This window comes from Halictus rubicundus, chromosome 3 (genome assembly GCF_050948215.1).
Source record: "Halictus rubicundus isolate RS-2024b chromosome 3, iyHalRubi1_principal, whole genome shotgun sequence".
Classification (NCBI taxonomy): domain Eukaryota; kingdom Metazoa; phylum Arthropoda; class Insecta; order Hymenoptera; family Halictidae; genus Halictus; species Halictus rubicundus.
Window position 1 is genome coordinate 16710215 of NC_135151.1, and position 22589 is coordinate 16732803.

A 22589-nucleotide genomic window follows, 5' to 3' on the forward strand; every position below is an offset into this window, starting at 1 on the left:
TTTATTCAGAAAGTACGGTTAAATTATGACAACTCGTACAATATTTTATCTCACTCAATGTCAGTTCAAATCCGTCTATAAAAATACCACTTTCTAAAACATCTGCAGTCTACTCGTCACTGTTGTGACGGGCAAACATAAAACTGTCGATGCGACTTCATAGTGACCTACAAAGCGACATTCTAAGGAGGAGATAGTGTAACACATATTTTCTTACCAAAGCCTTTAGGATTCTATAAATATACGACGTGTCTCGCGAACTCTGTCTGCCTAAAATATCATTTAGTTATTTCAAGCAGTATGCTTATAATGGTTTCCTGACAAGTATAACCTAATTTAGCTTCTTCAAATAGAATGTCCAATTTTGATTGCTTCCCTCCAATATAAATACAGTTCATTTAGTGGATCTACGTTCGGCGCGGTCGACGCGGTCACAAGAAAATAGCAATCCTACACGATCTATGTCACAGCACGGACCCGTGGATTGGACTTAGATCGAGGCTTTACTGTTCTCGGATATTTTTGTCGTTTCTGAGATATTTCACTTCCTACATTACTTTTGCAACAAACAAGTTTTGATAACAAAACTAATAGAATGAATAAATTCAAATATTTCTAAAAATTCGTTTCATCAACTCCTACGAAAAGGGATCACAGTGTTTTCTCTATTATGTCGCAAATGCCTAGCCGATAAAAGTCCCAGAACTGCACCATCTCCCGTGAGGGGCCAAGAGACCTCCAAGAGAGTTTAAGGTCGCGTGGATTAATGAATATCTCCTGGCCGATATATGTCCCTGGCTAGACCCGTGTTTTGGACATATATCGAGTAAACACTGTATTCTGCAGCAGTACAACGCTCGTCCACATGGTGCGCGTCGAACGAAAATTGACGAATTGGTTCGGGCACGCCTAATTTCTCCACGAGATAGCCTAGACGATGCTCCCAGTGATCGACACTTGCGCAGGTGTCGCTACCACCTGTTTTGGAGCAACAACAACCAACTTGTACCGCCGAAGAATTCGCAAATTTCCCGAGGTATGGCGAAGGATTATTGAATCGAACGGTGCGTATTTCAGTTAAAAATTGCTGACGGCATAATTTTAGTAAATGATTCTGTTCGAGAATCACGCGAAGGCCGCGAACTGTGGTGCCAACTTAATCCTCTATGGGCCGAATTTTGTTCCGTTGGTATCTATCCGCAGAAAACTTGCATTTACTTTGATATTTCAAGTTGATGGCGCTACGAACCGTCATCAATATTGTTATTGACGATCTCAGAGACATTACATAATTAAGACGTATACGTGATCTTTAAAAAAAAAAAACTAAAATTATGTGGTAAATTGTCGATAAATTAGCATGTGACCTGAAGGTTAAACGGGCCCATAGAGGGTTAACAATTGTCTGCGAAATGAAATTTCGCGAATATCGAAGGCCACGGATAGAAACGGTTTCGCATTGGTATTCGGCTCGCGGAGCTCGATAAGAACCGCCTGTTGGTTATCGCGACACAAAATATGCGTCGGACAGTGCTATCAGGCTGGATGGACGTTCTTTGAAGGTTCGCCGTTCGAGCGGAAATTGGCGGGACTCGATCGCGCAGGCGATACGCTGGAAGGTATTGTCCGGCCGATTGACATCGGCGTGCCGGCCGATTGGCACGATGATTGACGCGTATCGGCGAGATGAGCCAAGATTCGCGCGCGCCGGCCCTGCAGCCGGTGTTTGCGGAAATGGCGGCGAGTTATCGCGTTTCGAACGCCGGCTAACTTCGTTATCAAATCCTTTCGCGATCTTATTACGCGGCCGATCGCGTGCGTAACGCTCGGCGCAGTTTTTTATCCTGTCAACGACGACGACGACGTCGGCGGTTGGCGATGGCGGCGGCGGCGGCGGCAGATCATCGGCCCCGGGGATCTTTTACGGTCGATTTGACTGCGAAAGTAATTTTCCCGACCGGAAATTTATCTCGAATCTAAAACGTCGATGAATTATTCATCAGTCGTGTCCGCCGACGCCCGTGAGACCCATTCTTACCGGTGTCGTGGCACGATCGAGCCGCCGGTTCTGTCTAGCGCCGGTTTCGCTCGCGTAATATCCGCCTCTGTTGTCATAAACTGTGCCAGTTCCAGCCGGCCACAGTCAGGCGAAACGATCCGACGGTGATCGAAAATCGATTTTCTCCTAACATTGTGAATTAGCGAAAAAATTCATCTACAGAATCTCCGAAGCTTATTAACTTGAACAGTGGCACACAAAAAAAAAATGACTCACGTTACTTGGTCAATATCAAACACATTAACCCTTAGCACTCGAATGGTGACTCTGAAGCACCACCAGAAATTGTTGTGGCATTATTTCAAAGAAATTACAAAAAATATTACAAAATATTTGTTACATTACAATATTTGTATTTAATAGATTACTAAACATTCAAATACTGTATGTAGAAATCGGAGCAGTTTCGTTTGAATAAATTGAAAATATTGTAAGACGGAAGAAAAATTTAATTTTACATTGAAAATAGTGCCGAGTGCAAAGGGTTAAATCGCACACAGATTGTGGTGACATCTGTGATATTGTACAACGCTGATCGTACAGCATCGTACCCGAACGGTTAACATTTTTTGTGCTCGAACTACGAAAGTTGGAATACGAAGATTTCTCTATATACGTCGCCACGGCCTGCATGATGAACGTCGCGGAATTATCCCCACTACCGCGGGGTTTACACCGGGAGGGGCTTCGAAGCTCGAGAGGCCTTGGACCCCGAGGAGTGTAAACATAACACGGCTAGGGTATGTCTCCTGGACGATATATGACGCCGGCAAGACCCGTGTTGTTGACATATATCGAGAATTCACTGTGTATACAAATTGATTGATGGAAGCGAATACAGAGCCTGACTATAATTGCGAATGTTTTCAATGAATTATCGACAGTTTAAACATACGGAGAATTAATAACTCGCAAAATAGGAAAGAAATATGTAGCAAAAGTCCTAGATTCGCAGTTTAATATCGCCGTTCCATGTGCTCGACCAGTCCGACAAGAAGTCAACAAAACCACAGCGACACATGTTGAAAAGCGAAAAAGAATACCGCGAGCCAGCTGAGTCAGCGATAAGGTAACTTAATCTCCCGCGATTATTTGCAACGGCGGTCTCTCCTCATAAATTTTACTGGATAAAATATGTGCGCTGCGCCGGTGACTGATGAGCCGCTGAATTATCTTTTTATCGGTCCATTCTTATCGGAGGCTAAACATCGCGAAATTCGCGTTTCTCGATTGCGTGGAGAAATTCGGTGATCCCCTCCGACGTCGGAAAATTCACCGAACGGCCAAGGTTCATCCACTCGATTGGCGATCAATTTTTTCTATATCCCGCTGTCCTACGGTCTATTATAACTTTTTTTCTCGGGTGAAAAGATACAAACTTTTAATATTTATAACCGTTCTCCAATTCTTGTGTTCGGATAGTAATTATCAGCCTGCGGGTCTTTATGCGACATAGAGCTTTTATGCATCGATTGCGAGGTACTGGAATGAAATAAAAATTTGTTTGTTCCTTTAGTAATTGCTATCAGTTGATGATAATACACTGATACTCTTGTATCCCTTTTATCCTTCTACTGTTTCTCATTCTTACGTGATAATCATACGTACATTGCTAAAAATTAAATTTTATTAAGAAATTTCTTCTGCTTAGGGTTTCGAAAATTGACGCTGCAAGAACGTTCGGAATTTTTTAACAACTATACCCCTATTTTTGACGACTATACCCGTCAAATTTTCGTTAGGGCGCTGATAATCGACAATTCCCTTTCCAATTGCGAGTCTGAAAAGTTAAATTATATTAAGAAATATCTTCTGCTTGGAGTTTCGAAAATCGACGCTGCAATAACGTTAGGAATTTTTTAAGATTCGCAATTTAACGGTTCAAGATGGAAAAAATTGCGAAGAACTGCAAATTGGATCGATCGTACGCTCAAAGCTTCTGTCAGCCGTTCATCAGAACAGAGAGGGGAATTGTCGTCGATTATCGGCGCACTAACGAAAATTTGACGGGTATAGTCGTCACGTGCAGGCACGTACTAATTTGTGTTACTGACCCACAAGCTGACGATAGATCTTCCGCCTCCTAGAGGGTAAGTTGACTTAGAACGTCTCGGGGAGAACGCGGTGTACGTTGATAATATCACGGACGCTTAATTATCAGGGTTCTGAAAACGCCCATGGCGGAGCCAAAGATTTACCGTGCGCGCACACCACGTTCTTCGACCCTTTTCACCCCCCCACCACCCCCCGCCGCGCGAGAGAGCGCGTGTAATAACGTGCTCGCGCGAAATTGCACCGAGGATGCAGCAGCATCCCACATTCTCGTTATATTTCATATGCACTTTGTCAAGCGCGAGGCTCGAGATGAGACGAGAGGATCTCGCGAGCGTGAAGAAGCCCTCCTCCTTGACACTTTATCCGGAGATCCACGCGGCGAAGGGGAACGGGCCGTGACGAGCAATTAATTTCGCGCTCGTCGAATATTTGACGGCGGTTCCGGCGAAACTTCGGTTCTGTTGTGGTCGCACACCCAAGCGCGCGTGCCCTGATCGATAATTACGCGAGAGAAAGGTCTCGTTAATGAGCATATTCCCTGCTGTTACCATCTAGAACACTCTCCGCGCGTTTCTTACGCTCCGAACTTTAGTTACGTCGTCGCGGATAGCTTCCATGTGTAACATCTAGAAAGATCTAATCATCGGATTTCTCTGTAAATGTCGTCAAGGTCTCGACGATAAACGTCGGGGTATAACATAACACGGCTCGGGCATGTCTCCTAGACGGTACACGACCCGTCTTGTTGACATATATCGAGAATTCACTGTATATCATATCTTCTTGCCGTCTTAATGTCATTTGAAGGTCAAGTACTCCACGGTTAAGGTTATCTGCATAGTTAGTGGATAAAACTTTACCAAAGGTTCAGTTTATCATTACATATGTTATAATGGAGCATTTGATATAATACAAATCGGAAAAAGTTTTAGAATATGTCGAATGTAAAACAATTTCATTTACGTTGACGTATGAGTAAAGACCGTTACGGTGGTCCGAACGCTTGTGCTCCTAAGCGCATTAAATTTCATGGCCACAACAGAAATATATTTTATTTCACAAGCGATGGATTTTTCTGCTCAAGTTCACGTTATCATTATCTGAGCCTCGAAAAGGGATCGAGTTTCTGCTCGAGGAAAGCCTTGTACTTCGAGACTCGACACCGCCTATCGATTATTTCCGCTCGCAGAATCGACGGGACACACGAGGACACATTCCTCGGCGATTCCGTGGCAACTTTTCGCAAATATCCGATTCCGCGGGCAACTTTTCGCGAGTACCCGATTTCGCGGCGTTGTTCAATTATTAGACGTAGCATGAACTTAACGAGCTCATTAAGTACGGCTCGATTATCCAGTTCGGCCAAGTTCGGGTCGTAAGTTCAATCTGCCAATACTGTGGCTTGGACACAGTGTTAATTACACTGTCCAACACATACAGTAAATGTTATTAATATTGAATCACCCTAAAAATATGGAATAACTTTTGCAAACTTGGAGTTATTTCTAGAGGCTATAAACAATCAGTTTACTGAACCATGTATACGGAAAATGTTTTCAAAAAATACACAACTGGTTGGAATTGCGAAAAATATAGTAAAATTTGCCTTCTACAAATTTTATCGACTTTGTTTGTTGTGCACACCTTGAAAATTTTACCGAAATCAGCCAACGTTGCTACGTATAAACTGCAAATGGATAGAGATGAAAAATCACAGTTTCTCATGATTTTCGGTCTATAATTATAATAAATCTAAAGATTGTTACATCTATTTATGCCCGTCATTTAACGGATTTATTGTTATTGTAATTTCTCGGAAAAAGCCATGTCTAATCTACATTGTAAAAAGTTGTTCTATCTCAAAGTCTACTCGAATATTAATTCGAGTCATTGCATTTAGATTTGAAACTTGAAGTAAATGTTTCTGATAGATCGTCATAATCGCAATACAAAACTATGCATGTTTTTAAATTCACCTGTGTAGTTTTTAACTTTCCGTATGCTTCAATAATAATAGACACATACAGTAAAGTCTTGATCTAAGCTGAACGCAGCTACACGATCTTAGTCAGTTCGCCTATCCCCTTCACCGGTTGGCATATTCGGCGAGCTGCCTCCTACACGATCTATGTCACAGCACGGCCCGAAGATCGGGCTTAGATCAAGACTTCACTGTAGCCTTAAATTGCAGAGTAATATAGAATTGTTCTGAATGAGGTGATACATGGTCTAACATCAAATTACAAGTAGGGAAACATGCTTAAACAATGGTCAAAGTGTGAAAGACCCCTAAAACGTGCAATGCTTTCAGCTTACTTAAAAAACTAAACAGGTAGAAGAGAATCGAATTACTCTGAGCTTCGAATGTCATTGCCAAAATGATCGAATCACCGATTAATATTTACCTGAAGTTACAAATCCGAAGAAAAGTTAAAATTCGTGGTACAGTGTTACGAGTCTTTCGTCTTACACGTGCTCAAGGGTACGAAGAAGCAAATGTCTGACTGCTCACGGAAACCATCAAATGAGATCGTCACATGGTCATAACTGCATGATCTGATGAGCACGTTGACTGCCAATTTCACGCCTCAGATTTTTAGGACCGTTTCGAGTCTATCGGGTGTCCCGATTCTGCTCCGAAAATGTATACTGTTTTCAGAAGATTTTTACGGGTGCCAGGTTTATCAGCAACGACCACGGCAGTGAACGCGTCGAAAGGTGACAATCAATTTATCGGATTAAACGCTCAACTCGATAAAGTGGTTCACGCTCTCCTCGTTTTCAGATTGATGGTATGAAAGTCGTGGATTGCTAAGCCAAGGAGACACCAAACGACAATCTTCGTGGTTTCACTCTACGTACCACCACTACCTGGCTGCTGCTCGGAGGCTCGGTCTATGGCGGAGTACTCACCTGAAACAGAGAAAAACCGTTCACGTTGTTAACAACTGTTCGCAGAAATTAACGTCGCGTGATGAAGTACGTCGGGCGATCGAATTTTAATAAAATCGTGAATTTTCTGTTTCCGGAAAACGGAAAACGCTGATTAAATACATCAATCATGGTAGAATATTTATTCGACTAATGGAACGCGTTATCGCCGACCCGCGGTATGCAAATTCCGATTTTCTTGGGCTGTTTCGCTGGTATCTGATCGACCGAATAATTTCTCTCTTGTGTTACAGCGCAATACAGACATCATTTTTATAAATTCTTTTCAACTAAAATAGGACAAAAATATAAAAACGAAAGTAACGGTCTCCTAAATATATTATCATATTAAATCATTTGACACACCCTAAAAAACGTGACATAAATCATATAAATCGTATAAAATACAAACGAAACGGAAAAACTCTTTACGCGCTAGAGAAAAGAGTTAATGTAAACATTTTTGTAGCAGTTGAATTTTCTTAGGAAAGATATTGAATCAGCAAGAATGTAGCAACGAGAGATAAGAAATAATATATGTTGCTCCATCTAAACATAAACGAATTTTAAGCTACAACAATATCGTACAACAAAGATTATTTTTCACAGCCGACCTTTTACTTTACAAATTACTGCTTGGCACTGAACGACAGTTTCTCGTTCGCTGCAAATTGCGCGCCTTTATCTTGTATATTGCGGGTTATCAACCTTCATGATGAAATTTAAGAAAAGCAATTGTTATTAATAATGACCGCCTTTGTCAAGAACGATATGTGATAGAAATTACTTTTGGAAATTCGATGTTTATCGAGAGTGGCCCAAATTTCGGTAATTGGCCAGCGTCGCATGACACGTTCCAAAACCGTCCCGTTACGCACTATCATCAGTTCGTAATTGTTAATTACGAGATAAATCAATCGCCGCCCCCAATCATCGGGTCGTCGCACCGTTTCTAATTCACGCACTTCCGACGGGGTGGCCCGTCAAGGGTCTGATTGGCCGATATTCGCCACTATGCCATCCCCAGATTGCCCTCTTCAATTGGTTTTGCTTTCCATCCGGGGGACGCTACGGAACGCGGGACCGACTGGAACTTTTCATTTCCGATTACCATTCTGGCTGGAATGTTGACCCGTAGGCGTGGGTTCGTTCCGGTCATACGAAACAATAGTGGGAATAAGAACGGCGTTGCATAACAGAACGGAACTGGAGTACGATCTTGAGGGTTCATTGACGACGTCTCGACGACGCCCCGCGTCTTCCACATACCAATTCTGAATTCAAATTAATTTTTCAATTAAATTCTGCACGGCCCATTGGCCTGGTCATTGGTTCAGACGCAAGCTATTAGAGATCCTCGGAAGGTACGGACGCCGCCATTTTATTACTGGGTTGCAAAAAAACATTATACTTTTTAGAATATTTTGAACACAGGCGACTTTACCGAAGACTGTAAAAGAATACGCGTTTCCTCCTCAACGATCGGTACAGAACTAATGGCAAAACAAATTCTTTGCAAATTAATTGTGCAAATGATAAGAAAATAACAGCGTTCAATGGCAATGCTTATTACAGGGGTGCGTAAAATTGCAAACGAAATGAAATTTCTTTCTTCTCGTACAGTTTGGATTTCTTACGTGTTCTGACGTAAAATTTGTGACGTTCCCGGGGACAAAACACGGGACAAACAACTCGATTGCCTTTTCTTTTTTCAAGATTCTAGAGCCTGTTCTGGGTCCCTGCATTTACATGTGAAGTTTGCACGTAAACCACGACTGTTAGCGACGAAAGATTTAAGCAACTTAATTTTTATCCAATGTGGACCGTTCGCGTACGTGCCTCGGTCGTGATGCTCATGAAAGCGTATTGCAACGTGATAATATAAATTATCTCAGTAACGTTACCAACACGAGCTGAAACGTGATACTTTTTAATAAGAGTTTTTAGTTAAGAAACACAGACATTTATGACGAAATACTATTTTGCATATCCGGATTCTTACTTAACACAGGAGAACGAACATTATTTCAAATCTCAGGAGTCCCACGCTTAAATACCTCGCATACTTCCCCGTAATTCATCGATTTCCATATGGCCTGTAACGACTTAAATTATGGATCATTGCGCGCCTCGCAAAGCAATATCGCCATCACCGGCAATCATTCCCATGATGCACGCGCTGGCGGGCCAGCTTCATGAATAAATAATAACAATAACATCGTAAAGACAGTCGTTTAATGCCCGTTAATACGAAGTTACCGCTCCCAGTCTGACGTAATAACGACAGCGACGAAACTTATGAGCCAACGAACCGTCGAATCTTTCTCCCGTTGCGATCCACGAAAGAAATCACCTATTGTGCGCCGTCAGTGATCCACGAAGGTCGATCTAGCGCAGAAATCGCCCGATCCTATCATCCTTGTCCGCTTGACAAAGAGCTGAAAGCAACAACGGACACACCGTGGAAACGTGAAAGCCTCTGGCAGCGTTCCTCCAAACACGGTGTTCCAAATATTCCACTCCAAATATCTCGAAAGGGAATCACGGGAAAATCAACGATTCCATCACCGACCCAGCCCGGCGTCAAACTCTCCGCTAAACTAAGACTCCTCGAATCTTCTGCTCGAGCGGGTCGCTTTAATTGTATCCGTATGAACAGCCGAGAAACTTCGGAAAATAGGGAGCGCGGTGTTTCCTACGGTGTTCGCCGTCGATACCTCGCGATACACGCCGTTCCGCGAGCTTAGGACATTAACGATCATTAGACGCGGCAGTTTAGACGATTGCGTTGATACCGTGCGCGTCGATTGCCGCCTGTCGAGAAAGTTTCAGCCTCGACGGTTGGCGCCGTGATTACCCCGGATATCCCAGCACTTGTAAAACTGCGTTATTATACATGAAGTGTCCGATTCTCTGCACAGTATTGTTAGACAAACTGTTCTCTAAACGACACCTATTGCAATGGGTGTGCTCTGCGAACGAAGCACGAGTTTCACAATTGTACTATAGTAGAAATGTCAAGCATACAGGATCGCATATGTCGCCGAGGCAATGATAAAGTGACATAACTTTATTGTATTCATTCAGTTTTGTACGAAGCGTCTACCAAAATATTTCTGACATTTTCCCGAGTAGAATGAGTCCAAACACGATATCATTCGGAGCATAGTTGCTTGTACAATTCACCATTCGGTAGAACCTCGATTATCCGAACTGACGCGCATTTTCCGTCTCCAGTGTTCTAAAGCGCTTCATAGGCGACGCACTTTATAAATCAATAAACGTTAAGCCAGTAATGCAGCTGGATAACTTCTAGTATCCAAACGCTGAAGGTCCCACTGACTAGTTCGGATAATCGAGGTGCTGTTGTATCGCGAACTGACCAGGTGAATGTGATTCAATTTGTATCGTGTTTGGACTCGTTTGAATCAGAAAAATGTCACGAGTACGCCGATGCAAGCTTTCTAGAAAAATAATTACACCCCGGTAGCTCATAGAATAGAGTCTGCATAGTTTATGGCATAGATTATGCTCGAGAAGGCACGACTGCGTGGCACGCTCCTGGAAACAGAGTGGCCATTAGATTAAGACTTGTCTCCCCACTCCTCCTTCCCCTTCCACGACGCTTTTCCCCCACGCTTCCGCCACGGGCCGGTCACGTGACGCGTTTCTCCGTCGCGCATGCGTCACAATGTCACGTGGCTGATCCGGTACCGGCACAGAGGGGGTAACATTTTTCCCCTCGATTCGAGACAATTCCCCTGTGATCCAGTGACTCGAAACAAATGAAGAGCAACATCTCGCTGGGCGCCGGCCGTGACACGTATCAATTCCTTCTCCTTGTTCCCATTAACACGCGTGCTAATTAATTTAATTGCCAGTGGTTCCTCCAGACCTAACTCTGACTCGCAATTTTTCCAAGTTTTCACGAACATTGAGACATTGCTGTAATTTTCGTTGACTGTTGGACGGGCGGTGTTCGAGCACACGGGAGTCCAAAGCGAGCGGCACTTTTTGGTGCGTGACATCAGCAGATCTATTAGTCACGGGACTGGCGTTGAAGTTCTCGGAATGCAACTGTGCGCAGTAATTAAGACGGATTTGGAAGAGGAAACGACGTCTCCGCGTAAGGATAAACAATACCGGCCGCGTGGCAACGTTACCTACCGCGGAAATCTTTCATTACGTTTAACGAGAAAAATCCAACGGGCCGAGCCGTCCAACGCGCCGGCTTGACACGTTACCGTAAGGCCGCAACCACGCTCGAAACAAATAACGCGGCCAGTGGAAACAGACTGTTCTTCGGGGTCAGGCCGCGCGCTCGATGAATATGAATCCGTTCCCTGGAATCTTTGATCGCGGAAGAAAAACATTTTAATTCGAGGTATCCCCATTTCATAGTCTGATTTCAGCTTGTTTCCATTGTTCGGGCTGCCAACGCACTTGTGTGTTTTCTTAACTCGTCGCTAGCTTCGTTAGGGACAACTGCGCTGCTATTATACACAGCCGAGAGCCTTCAGAACATTAAATTCTGCATCGTCGATGTACGGATGACACAATTATCTCGGTAAACTAAACATCTTCTGCTTCTATATCGACCAGCAAAATTAAGTAAACCTTAACTTTCCAACTATTGTTATTTAGTAATTTACCTTGACTTTGTGTGCTTTATTTGTAATTTGCATAATTTTTAGCAGTTCCCAAAAGTCGTATAATTTTTTGGTGAAAGTAACAAGACACCTTCATAGTAAAAACTAGTAGAATAGTTGACGAGATTTATAAAATAGTGGTAGGATTTTGTGTGCGAGATAGATAGTACTTCAGAGATTATGAATATTTTATTTACAAAATCCTATTTCGGTTTTTTTAGAATGGCGAATGAGAAAGTTACTCCTGCTCTTTTCGAATTCATTTAACGCAGGAAAATTTTCTTCGAAACAAAAGAAATAAAAGTCTCCTCGTATCAAACGTTCACTGTCTATCGTTGCAAGTCGGGGTTACGCTATTATGACATCCCGTTATCGTAAGTATTATTGCGACAGTATGCGGAGAACATGATCGTCTCTGATGCACAGAAGTGACGTACTATCATTAAGTTTATTTTTATATTCGTTATTCGATTCTGCAAATACGAGTCGGCGGACAAATAACAAATATTCCGAATTTCAGTCAAATCCGTGATACAGAAATCTCAAAGTTTGTGCAGACGAAATGATAACACAGTGTGCTTTATTACAAAGCTTATTTCAAGAGAAGTGTTACAAATGATCTGATGCACAAGTTTAAAATTTAAAGAACGAATAAATTATCGCCGCTCCAAGATTCGATAAGGAACCCTGTTCTCGACTTTAGTCTAGATGTGTAACCAAGATCTACCAGCGATCGATCAGTATTGATACGTCAATTCGAACCTCGGTAGCATGCTTTCTTTCCCAAAAATATGACGCATTCCAAACCGCCCGGTACACAAGTTCCAAATTCCCGCAAACGCAAACAGCAGACGAATCGTTGATATCAAAACTCGTGCTATCTGATAACACTGGCCAACACCAAAATCGTTTTGCAATACCTGTTGGGTGATTCTTGTACACTTTGTCGTCCTAAAACCAAATCTGAAAGCAGAATTGCTCCATCATGCAACGTTTTCGAAAAATATTGGTTTTTGTAAAAATGCACGATTTTGATCAAAAATGACGTGTTACGCAAAAACTAAACACGCGAGAACCCGCGTCGGCACATTTTCAAACTTTAACAACCATTTACAACTATTAGGAAGTACATAAAAATATAATTGACTATATGAATATGTAGAGGAGAGTGTCCCCTCTATCTCTTGACTCAAATTTGAACTTCCTCGCGTGTTTAGTTTTTGCGTAGCACGTCATTTTTTATCAAAATCGTGCATTTTTACAAAAACCAATATTTTTCGAAAACGTTGCGCGATGGAGCAATTCTGCTTTCAGATTTGGTTTTAGGATGACAAAGTGTATAAGAATCACCCAACAGGTATTGCAAAACTCGAAAAAAGTTTGATTTTGTTGGACAGTGTAATTCGACGCACGCCGCTGTTCCCAATCAAACTGTACACATACAACGGAGATAGACAATCGAATTTGATAAAGCGACTCAAACCTTCGGGCCCCGTTTCGCCCGCGAAATAGTATTCGCCAGCTATCCGATGCAGGGGATTCTAATCGCGACGCGCATAAAGAGTCGAACCGATGCAGACCGAGATTAGGAATCTCTCTCTCACTCTCTCTCTCTCGAGAGAGAGAGCAAGCTCATTTCTCAAGGCGAGATCAAAGCTTCGATTCCGCGGGGCCTATCAAGACTAACGGCGATCGCGGGCGTGTTCTAAGCTCAGCTTAGATCCAGCCTGTTTCCCGTGGAACGAGTTAAACCCCCGACTTAATGGCGTATATTCATCCTCTTTCCGGAGAAACTGGCTCGCTCCGTCGTCTTCAATTGGGAGCGTCGAGCGAATCCCGAGCGGATATTTTATCTTGTCTGACGACGAGCAGGTTCGCGAAGCTGCGCGACTTTGTTCGCGCGTCGAACACGCCCGGCCGGGTCAGTCGATCGTTATGGCAGTATGGAAAGTTTGATCGTCGTCCGCGATTCATAAGCAGAACGACGCGCGCGAGCGGAATAACGAGCGAATTCGACGGATAGAGACCATTCCTCCGCGAGAGTTCACCGCTCTAAGAACGAATTTACACGGCGGACCGTTGGCATTCGGACGGCGGTGATCGATTTCTGTTGCCATAAGTTCGGCATACTTCGACCGGACGCTCTCGCGCGCAATGCACGGCGAACCCCCGCTCCGGAAGAATGGGAAAATGTGCAAATTGAAATTCCTGCGGACTACTTCGCGAAAGGAGCACTCGGGACGTCTTGTTGTGCCAACGAATGATTTCACCGGCTAAAGAAAAGAACTAGGTTTCCGGGAAACTCTAATAGAGTTGTTTTGCCGTACACGCGGCTAGACTCTTCGGTCACGGTGTAGCCATTATCGTTACAAACGGTTAGCTGAAACGACGACATTAGACAATTTTAAGAATACTTTAAGCTTCTCTTCGATCCATCAGAACTATTAGGATGGCCCATAAGTAATCAATTATTTTGAAATCTAAAACAAACTTTGCAGTAAATTCAAGTTTGTATTTCTTAATTTATTATATCATCTCCGTGATTATCAATCCCCCCCTTATAGAAATCTAGGGTTCGCGAAGCAAAATATGACTCAAGAAAAGCCTCCTTGCATCTTTTACAGAATGTTTATTTCTTAAATAATGCTCCAGAGATCTGAAAAGATCAGAGAAGATATAAAATAAATTTTTTCAGAATGCGATTCCAACCTAATATTGTTTAATGGTGCAACGGTAATTGAATTTTCGCAACCTGCTTTAAATTTTGAAATTAAATATTCCCTGGAGGCAACGTCAAACCATTTTCCATAATCAAATATTGCCTCGCAGTCGTATTGTAACAAGTAGGCGTTGGAAGCTACCACGGCGAAATTGTGTATAAAAATAAATTCGGACAGCAATTCCCGAGAACAATGAATATTTTCGTTCATAAATTTCCATTGTTTCCTAAAACACGAAACGCAGCGAAATGAAAATTTAAATGAAGCTGCGCGCTGTACTTTTACTTTATTTCATCGCGAGGCTATGCGCGATTTTAATTATCCGGGGATCCAGAAACATTAATTAAAAACGATTGCATTGACTCTCAGATTTTTCATTTCCAAATTCTAGTACAAATGCCTTCTATTTTTTTTTTCCAATAAATAATTCCAACAACGTTAACATTTATTCCGGTATTGTTCCAATGAAACTTGTTTCTGCTCATACTTGTCCGAGTACGTAATAATTATCGATCACCTCTGCGACGTCTCCCAAGGCAGAACCTGTCGAGCGAATCAATCCACGCTTCTTACGGGAACAATCATCAGGCTAGAAAGTGCGCGATGAATAACGTTCAGAAAATGATCGCCAGCGGATACCGATCGAAAGACTGGAATGACTCACGGCAAACAAGGGGGAACGGTCATTCGGCAAGGTCTCGATCGTTCCTCTTTCAATTTCCGCGAGCAGGTGTTCTAAGCGTTCCCGGGAATCGCGTAAACCGCCTTAGCAAATTGAGCGAAATGGAATCGCATAAAAACCCCTCGACCATACATCCCATGGCTCTCGGTTTTCACTAGCGAACGTCCGCGTCGTCGCAGTCGCGAACTTTCTCCCCGTTCGAGCGAATTTCCCCGATATAGGTCGATCGTTTCGCGAAAACGCGTGCTTGCGGAAAACAGTCGACACTGTGAGGCGGGGCCGGCTTTATACAGCGTTTTCTCGATGTATGTCCACAACACTGTTCTACCCGGGGACACGTATCGGCTAGAAGATACTATTCTTTGATACACTGCCAAACGCGGGCATAGTTTTAGGACTTTTATCGACGAGACATTTGGGACATATATCGAGAAAAGACTGCATTGAAATGACCGGCATCGGAACCGGCCGAGTCGAAAGGAACATCCGAATGTACCTTCGTGAAAGTGCACCTTCCGCAGAGGTCGATGCCTCCCGTTCTCCTGGACAGGTAGATCGTGCGGGCCCAGGTTCTCCCTCGACAACGAGCTCACCAGGATACCCCTGAGAGTCGCCAGGGTGCTGCTCGGTATCTCCCTATTCATGTCGCCGGCTCCCATGTCATCCCCAATCTCACTAACATCCCGGTCACAGCTCTAACCCTAACCCCTATTCAACACCTTCTCGCATAATTCCGGCGGATTATCACGCTCCCGTAGACACAGAAATGCACGGCCTGCTTCGACGACAGCGAAGCCACCCGATTTCTGACGCACCGCACTATCCTCAATCTGGATCACACTTTATCACTCTACTCCTGCGACGATCGATCCTTCCGGTGAGCTGCGATCACCCTTTCGCCGGTGACAGAACTACTAATTTCGATTCACAGCACTGTATTCCTCCTGTTTAGCGCTTCTGTAAAGTTAGACAGCAAGCAACCGTAGATGACAGCGACCGTTGTCTTTGTTCTTGTTTTTTTTTTCTTTTTTGGAAGAAACTTTGATAGCTTTCCAGGCGAAATTTGCACGTTGCTCGTGCAGGTATCGAAGAGAAACGCGTCATCCAGTCATTTCCACTTTCGCAGAAACGGCTATGGTTGGTCCACGTGGACACCGAAGATGATCCAAGATATTTTGGGACTACATTTGGGACGAATCGTCTACCGAAGAAGACCACGGTCGGAGCAGCCCGAACATCCCATCTTGCCGCTCTTCGCGGCACGATCAATATTTTGAAGCTGGATCAGGCTTTATCCCGGAGATCCATTTGTTTGAAGTGGTTCTCCGCCCGTGGGGCGTTTGTTAAACAAGAATTCTACACGTCGATTATGTAAACGCCGGCCGGGGGATTAGAATATACTTGGACCGCAGGATTTCTCGCTTTCACTTGATGCTACTTGAAAAGCAATCAGTATGTAGAACCCGGATTAGACTTTATCCGAGAGATTTTCTTGTTTGAGCTGCTCCTCCGGAGAAACGCCAAGTTTTCCCGCTGAACGTTTGTCGGCGAGCAGTCCTCCGCCTGTTCGATACTAACGTCAATCACGGATTAAAGTGCGGTTGAAAACACATAATCCGTTATGCACTGCTCGAGGAGATATTCCATTTAAAGCCAAGATCACACTGTACACACGAACGTGGTGTCTCCCGATGGTTTGTCGAAGGAAAATCGTAAACTCGGTCAGCCTAGAACAATTGACGCGGAGACGAAATCAGAGTGCTTTTCGCACGGTGGACGCGAGAACCACAATTTTCCTGACGCAGTCTGTCCGGCGCGAGCGTGGATCGCCGGTGACCCAGTTCACCGTAGGAAAACCGCACGAAATCCATCCGGCGCGCGACAACGGCGGTTCTAAGCGCGTTTATTGTGCCCGGTGCAATCCTCGAAGAAATTTCACTTTTTCTCCGAGGGAAAACGGACACAGTTCGCGGGCCCGAAGTAGTCCGGCAAATCACCGGTGACAGGAACGGACGCGTGGCGTCGATCTACGATGGAAACGATCCGAATCGAGATCGCCGGATCGCGGACGCCCCTTTTCACCGTGACGTGCGCTCGCAACTGGCTTCTTGCTAGAGACCGTCGTCGACGGTCACGAGCGCAGCGGGTTGCGTCACCATGTAAATTTAATCGGTTGTTTAGCAGCTGACGACGGCTCGGCGGTGGCCGCGTTGCGGCTAAAGGTCGCGCGCGGCCACGGGCAGGACCGCGAGGAGGCCCAACAACGGGCTTCGGGCCGTCGATTATCGGAAAACCCGCGCCATCGTCGACGGTGCTCGAGCCTAGAAAGTACCTTTCTCCTCGGACAGTTTAGAAATTCCGTCGGCGGCGCGGTTCTCTCCCGGGAAAACATCGAACACGCGACGCGCCGTGACCGAGCCGCTTTTGTTACGCGTTTAGGCGAGTGTGCCACCCGCGTGTCGTCACCCCGATTTCACGGGCTGCACGCGCGGCTCGACACCGTCGGCAACTGATCAAGCACAACTCGACGAGCAACCGTGCACCAACTTCGAGGACGTTCGACGACGTTAACGCGATTTCGAGCGATATCGATCCGAACGCGCGATCCAGCGCCGACAACCGGACGACTCGCTGGAACATGCCCGACCGTGCGACTTGCTCGAGAAGCCACAGGTCCCTCCTCGCTGGCCTGCCGGCAAGTCTTTTCTTGCTCCTTCTCTTCGAGCCTCAACCTCCTCCTACCACTCCGTCTGCTTCGACGGACGCTCGCCGGATACGTGTACACCTTCGACAACGTGCCGTCTCGCACTCCCGTTTGTCGTCCGCAGGTGTGCACAGAGTGGGGACCAACGCGCTCGGAAAGCCTTGTCTCGGACCGGCGAGAACGTGTGCACCAGATCTGACAATAAAGTACGCGGTCTTGTTGCGGTAACAGCGCCACGGAAATCGTTGCCGCATGTCACTTTGCTTAACTTTAGGTTACCCCACTTCCCCTCTTCCCCCCCTGGGGAGGCTTGCGCCGCTCTGTCACGGGCTAATCCGACCGGCCGACACAGTTCCCGAACGGTTTTGCGAAATGAGGACCAATGTCGTATCGCTCGTGGTATTACCGTGATGCATGGATCAAGGGAACTCGTGCTTCCGGTTTCGGAAATCCTGACCGAGAGGATCTCCCTTGAACACCCTTGCCGATCCTTCAGGGACGAGAATCCCTGACGAGATCCTTCAGTGCGCCAGATTACAAAGAAATTACAAAGAAAACGGTTTCATAAGTTTTTGGGACTGTAAAATCGAATTCTGGTGTCACTCGTTCGCCAGAGTGGGAAACTGTCTTCCCAAAACTACCCTTATAGCGGATGTCTCAAACTGAAAAATTAAAATTTTGACAGGTGATTTCGAATCCGAGTTCAGACAATTAATCTCTTACGGGCAAACCCTCGGAAGTATAAATAGTTGAAGGGTTAATATTAATGAGAGTTACGGTATCCATAATTTAGTCCAAAGAAAAATTACTGAAATGGATTCAATTTTTGCCATCATATTCTTGAAGGTGAAATAAATTTCGATAATGCTTGCTTTGAAGAGCCAACTCACCCAAGAGTATAAGCGACTGAATATAATTGAAGCGATATTTAACAATGAAGCACATGAGAGTTTTACAACAACGAGCAACTTTGTTATTCGATCTTGTGAATTTGTGATCGCTTATTGCTTTTTGTAGGCGGAAGTTCGAGTCGAGAACCGCTCGTGGATCGGTAAAGTGCGCACGAATCATGAATGTTATGGCAACTCTCGTGTCGCGAGGAAAGAACGTCCGTGTATGTTGAACGTAACTTGAACTTAGAGTGCACACCCACGCGAGACCTGTTATTACGCAAACTGGTGTCTTCAATGGGAGCCTAAATTTGAATTGTGTCCGTAAGAATGCAAACCGAGCCGAGAGCCGAGTTGCGAGCGGGATTGTGTTCGTACATAAGTTACAGTAAGCTACCACTGTTACACAAGTAGAAACTGCCAGCTATGGTCAGACACGGGAAACTAATGCCGGAACGCACGTGCGCCCGACAAATAGATTTACGACGACTTTTCTGGCAAGTTGTTTTCGACGTGTAAACTATTCGAGTAAGTAGACCACCTCGAATAACCGCTGGAATAAATAACAAGAATGTTATTAAACTCGTGAAGACGCTTCGGTAAAACAACTATTTAATGGGTTAATTTACTCGCGTAGCTACGCTGCACGGAAATGCTGTAATAACACGTTATAGTATCATTTATATGGAAAACGTTACATTTGATTATTACAAATGTTGTTCCGTACGTTTTTATAAAATATTAAATTGACCACTTCTATTGCTTAGTAATACCAGTACCGCCTGCCAGTTCCGTTATTTATCATAATTTTCTTACGCAAACAGTCGTGTTTATATATTCAGTTAAAAAAAATGTTATTCGACTATCTGGATAACTAGAAAATACCGGAAAGCGAACATTCTTTGGTATTGAAATAAAAAGAGTAATTTAAACACGCCACTATCAAGATATTATCAAATACAAAACATTTTCGTCTCAATTTCAGTTGCAGCTCAACGTAATCTACTGGATAAATATCAAATTTTAACGTTACGCAAGAGTTCGAAGAGGAAATTTCTTTTTCCACTTCGAGTTCCTCTTTCGGTAAATTATTCCATAAAAAAAGTGGATTTACATGCTGTTACACGTGTGCTATTACTAGACTGTGTAATTTATGCAAATACACATCCTCGACGAGTAGATTAAAGGAGCTGAAATAAAATATAATTTCCTTTTCGAATATATTCAGCGATTAAAATCGAGATGAAGTTGTATGGAACTTTATCGCGCCCTTGCATTTCACGACGTTTATAAAGATTTTTGTGCGACCTTCGAGTTATTATGAATACGAAAAAAATTCTCGAATAAGAGATGCAACTCTACTTGTTTTCTTTTTACGTCCTTCTATAGCACAGTAAACAAACTGATGTAAAATAAGATACAATTTTCTTTCCGAATATATACAATAACTAAAATAAAAATTAAGATTTCTGTGCGATATCCGAATTACTATAAATAGGACAACAACTGTAGAATAGTAGATACTTCCTTTTACAAAATAGTTTGAAAAATTCCGAATTCGTGCAACACACCTGCAGCCAATTCGCGAAAGTGGCTCGCCAATGGAACCGAGAATATTTATCCGCAAAATGCGCATTAACCTTCGTGCGTCATTCCGAGGTGTGGAAAGCGGGGGAAGCAATTTGGAGGCGATCTTCGTAGGCCTGAAATAGATCTAAACATCTCGTGTCCCCAAATCAAAGGTGCACACCTAGCAGGGCAGCCCTGCTGACGAATCCATTGGCCAACCGGCAGGCTGAGTAGGCCATAGTCTATTTTGGTGCCGAGATTGAGGTGCGACGTTGAACGCCGAGAATCAATGGGTGAGGCAATCCGGCGAACGGTGTTCCGGGTTCCGGTTCAATAAACCTCATCGCCGAGCCGATCATTTTTCTACCTAGATCTATCCCTCGTCGTCTTATTTCCGCCGCGTTTGTTGCTTTGCCGGCTGTTTCGACCGATCTGGATCAAATTTTCACATTTTTCTCCAGTTTGACCTCAAATTCTTTGAAAAGCCAAACGGACCCAGACGAGGGTCCAAAGAGCTTTAATTAAAAAAGGAAGAATTAACCCCTGGAGTCTATTTCCGCGAATAGTGTTCGTAAAGTGGTTCCGGGAAAATGTATTGTCACGCTCTCCTAGTACAAGCAATCCAGCTCAACAAATTTCAGCAATTTACTACTTAAACGTCACGTCATAACGTGTAGACGTTGACTTTTCAAAGAAATATAATTTTCTATATTGAGAAAATATGTTTTCACTGCTCTTATTTTTCAATCGTTCAAAGGTGTGCAGCCGCCTAACGCATAAGGCGAAGTAGGAGTTAAAAGAGAAGATTATCTTATCCTGAACATGTACACTTATCCTGGAAACACCAGCAGCTGAGTCCTCTAATTAGAACTTCAAGAACGCCGACTGCACCGGTAGGAAATGGTTTTCCTAGTTCTATGGCGAGAGCAGAATTTGTTCTGTACAGGGTGGTCAACAAGATAAACATTATATTCCTTACAGACATTTTCACAACTTTCCGGGACTGGTTTCTTGTTGCAGAGAACGTACTGTGCGTGCCGTACAGGAAGTCCCGTGAAAGGAATGCGGGGCTGATTGGTCAGAGTGGAAGGGACACGCCTCTAGCTGCTCTATTGGCTAAAGCGGTCACACATACTACAGAGCGTGTGACGTCAAAGCCTAATCATTGGACCACTGGACCGTCAACGGTGGGGATATAGGCGGAGCGAGTGAGTGACCCTTTGCCCTTGTCGGGAATCACTCTTTTTCAAGGAAGTGCAACATTTCTGGTACACCGTAGTCATGGTAGAATATGCGATAAATATAAAGTGCTCCTTCTCCTCCCACAAAATTATGAACGGAGCTCCGATCACTGTAAAATAGATTACACACAGTTCGAAATCGGCCATCGTTTCGAACAATGCCCAAACAACAAGTAGTTTCGACTTTCAACAAAGAGAGCAGCAATTACGTGACGAAACGCGCGCGACTCTAATTCACCGCGGATTATCCTGCAGCACGCGTGCAGGAACAAATTGGGCCTGTTCCAGCGAAACCGTTCGGCCAGTTCGAACGAGAAATCATGGTTGACCGATGGCGACCGCGACTCGCTCGCCGGATAAGCGAGTGCCGCAGTTCCGGCAAAGGATTAACAATCACGGCGCAGAACAATAACGGAATGCGTCGGCGCGGCCGGTATTCCGATTGCAAAAATAGAAGAATCCCGCGATGAATATTCCTCGAGCAGATCCGGCGGATCGTTGCGCGGCTCATTATCCGCCGGCGTGTCTTCGTAAGTGGATAAAGAGAGGGCGACGCGGACGTGCCTCGCCTCGATATTCAAATTGTCTCGGCGAGTCGCGTTGTTCGAACCGTTTCGCCGTTGCCAGTCGTCCGTCATCGTTCCCGAGATAACGATAACGGCGCTCGTTTCGCCGTCAGGGAAACGCTATTCAGACGGCGAGGAACACCTGACGAGCGCGGGAATTTTGCGGCGCAGAAATCCTGCACCGAGAAGTCGGCGAATTCGCGCGAGAAGCAAGAACCCGACGACTATGTTTGCTTTCTGCTCGCGACTATCAGCGGAACGACCAAATCGACCTTAAAAGGCTACGTCGAGCTCGTCATGCTGATCGATAATCGCGAAAATGTGGAAGCCTCCGAGTCGCGTCGGAGTCGGTAGGCGTGTTAAAGACTGGTTTGTTCGAACGAATTTGTGGAATTAGAAACCGGTTTGCGAAATTATTTAACCAGTTAAGCGCGTTTGACGTGTATACACGTCGGACCAAATCTCTATCGCGGCGCGGTTGACGTTAATGAATTGTTTTCGAATAAAAATTCTTATCGAATAA

At 44.4% G+C, this 22589-nt stretch overlaps 1 protein-coding gene across 22 annotated transcripts in view; it reads right to left on the bottom strand.

Annotated features, from left to right (window-relative positions):
- The window catches only part of LOC143352873 (uncharacterized), a 383132-nt gene that overhangs the window by 141700 nt on the left and 218843 nt on the right, over positions 1-22589 (bottom strand). For 6 of the 22 annotated variants that reach the window (XM_076785831.1, XM_076785846.1, XM_076785828.1 and 3 more), the window contains exon 2: positions 6977-7027. The exons of 13 other annotated variants lie outside the window; for them this stretch is intronic. In XM_076785831.1, the coding sequence (XP_076641946.1) occupies positions 6977-7027 (51 nt within the window). Of the gene's footprint in view, positions 1-6976; positions 7028-15592; positions 17539-22589 lie in introns of those variants that run through there. 3 more of the 22 variants (XM_076785837.1, XM_076785830.1, XM_076785825.1) reach the window with 2 other exon arrangements.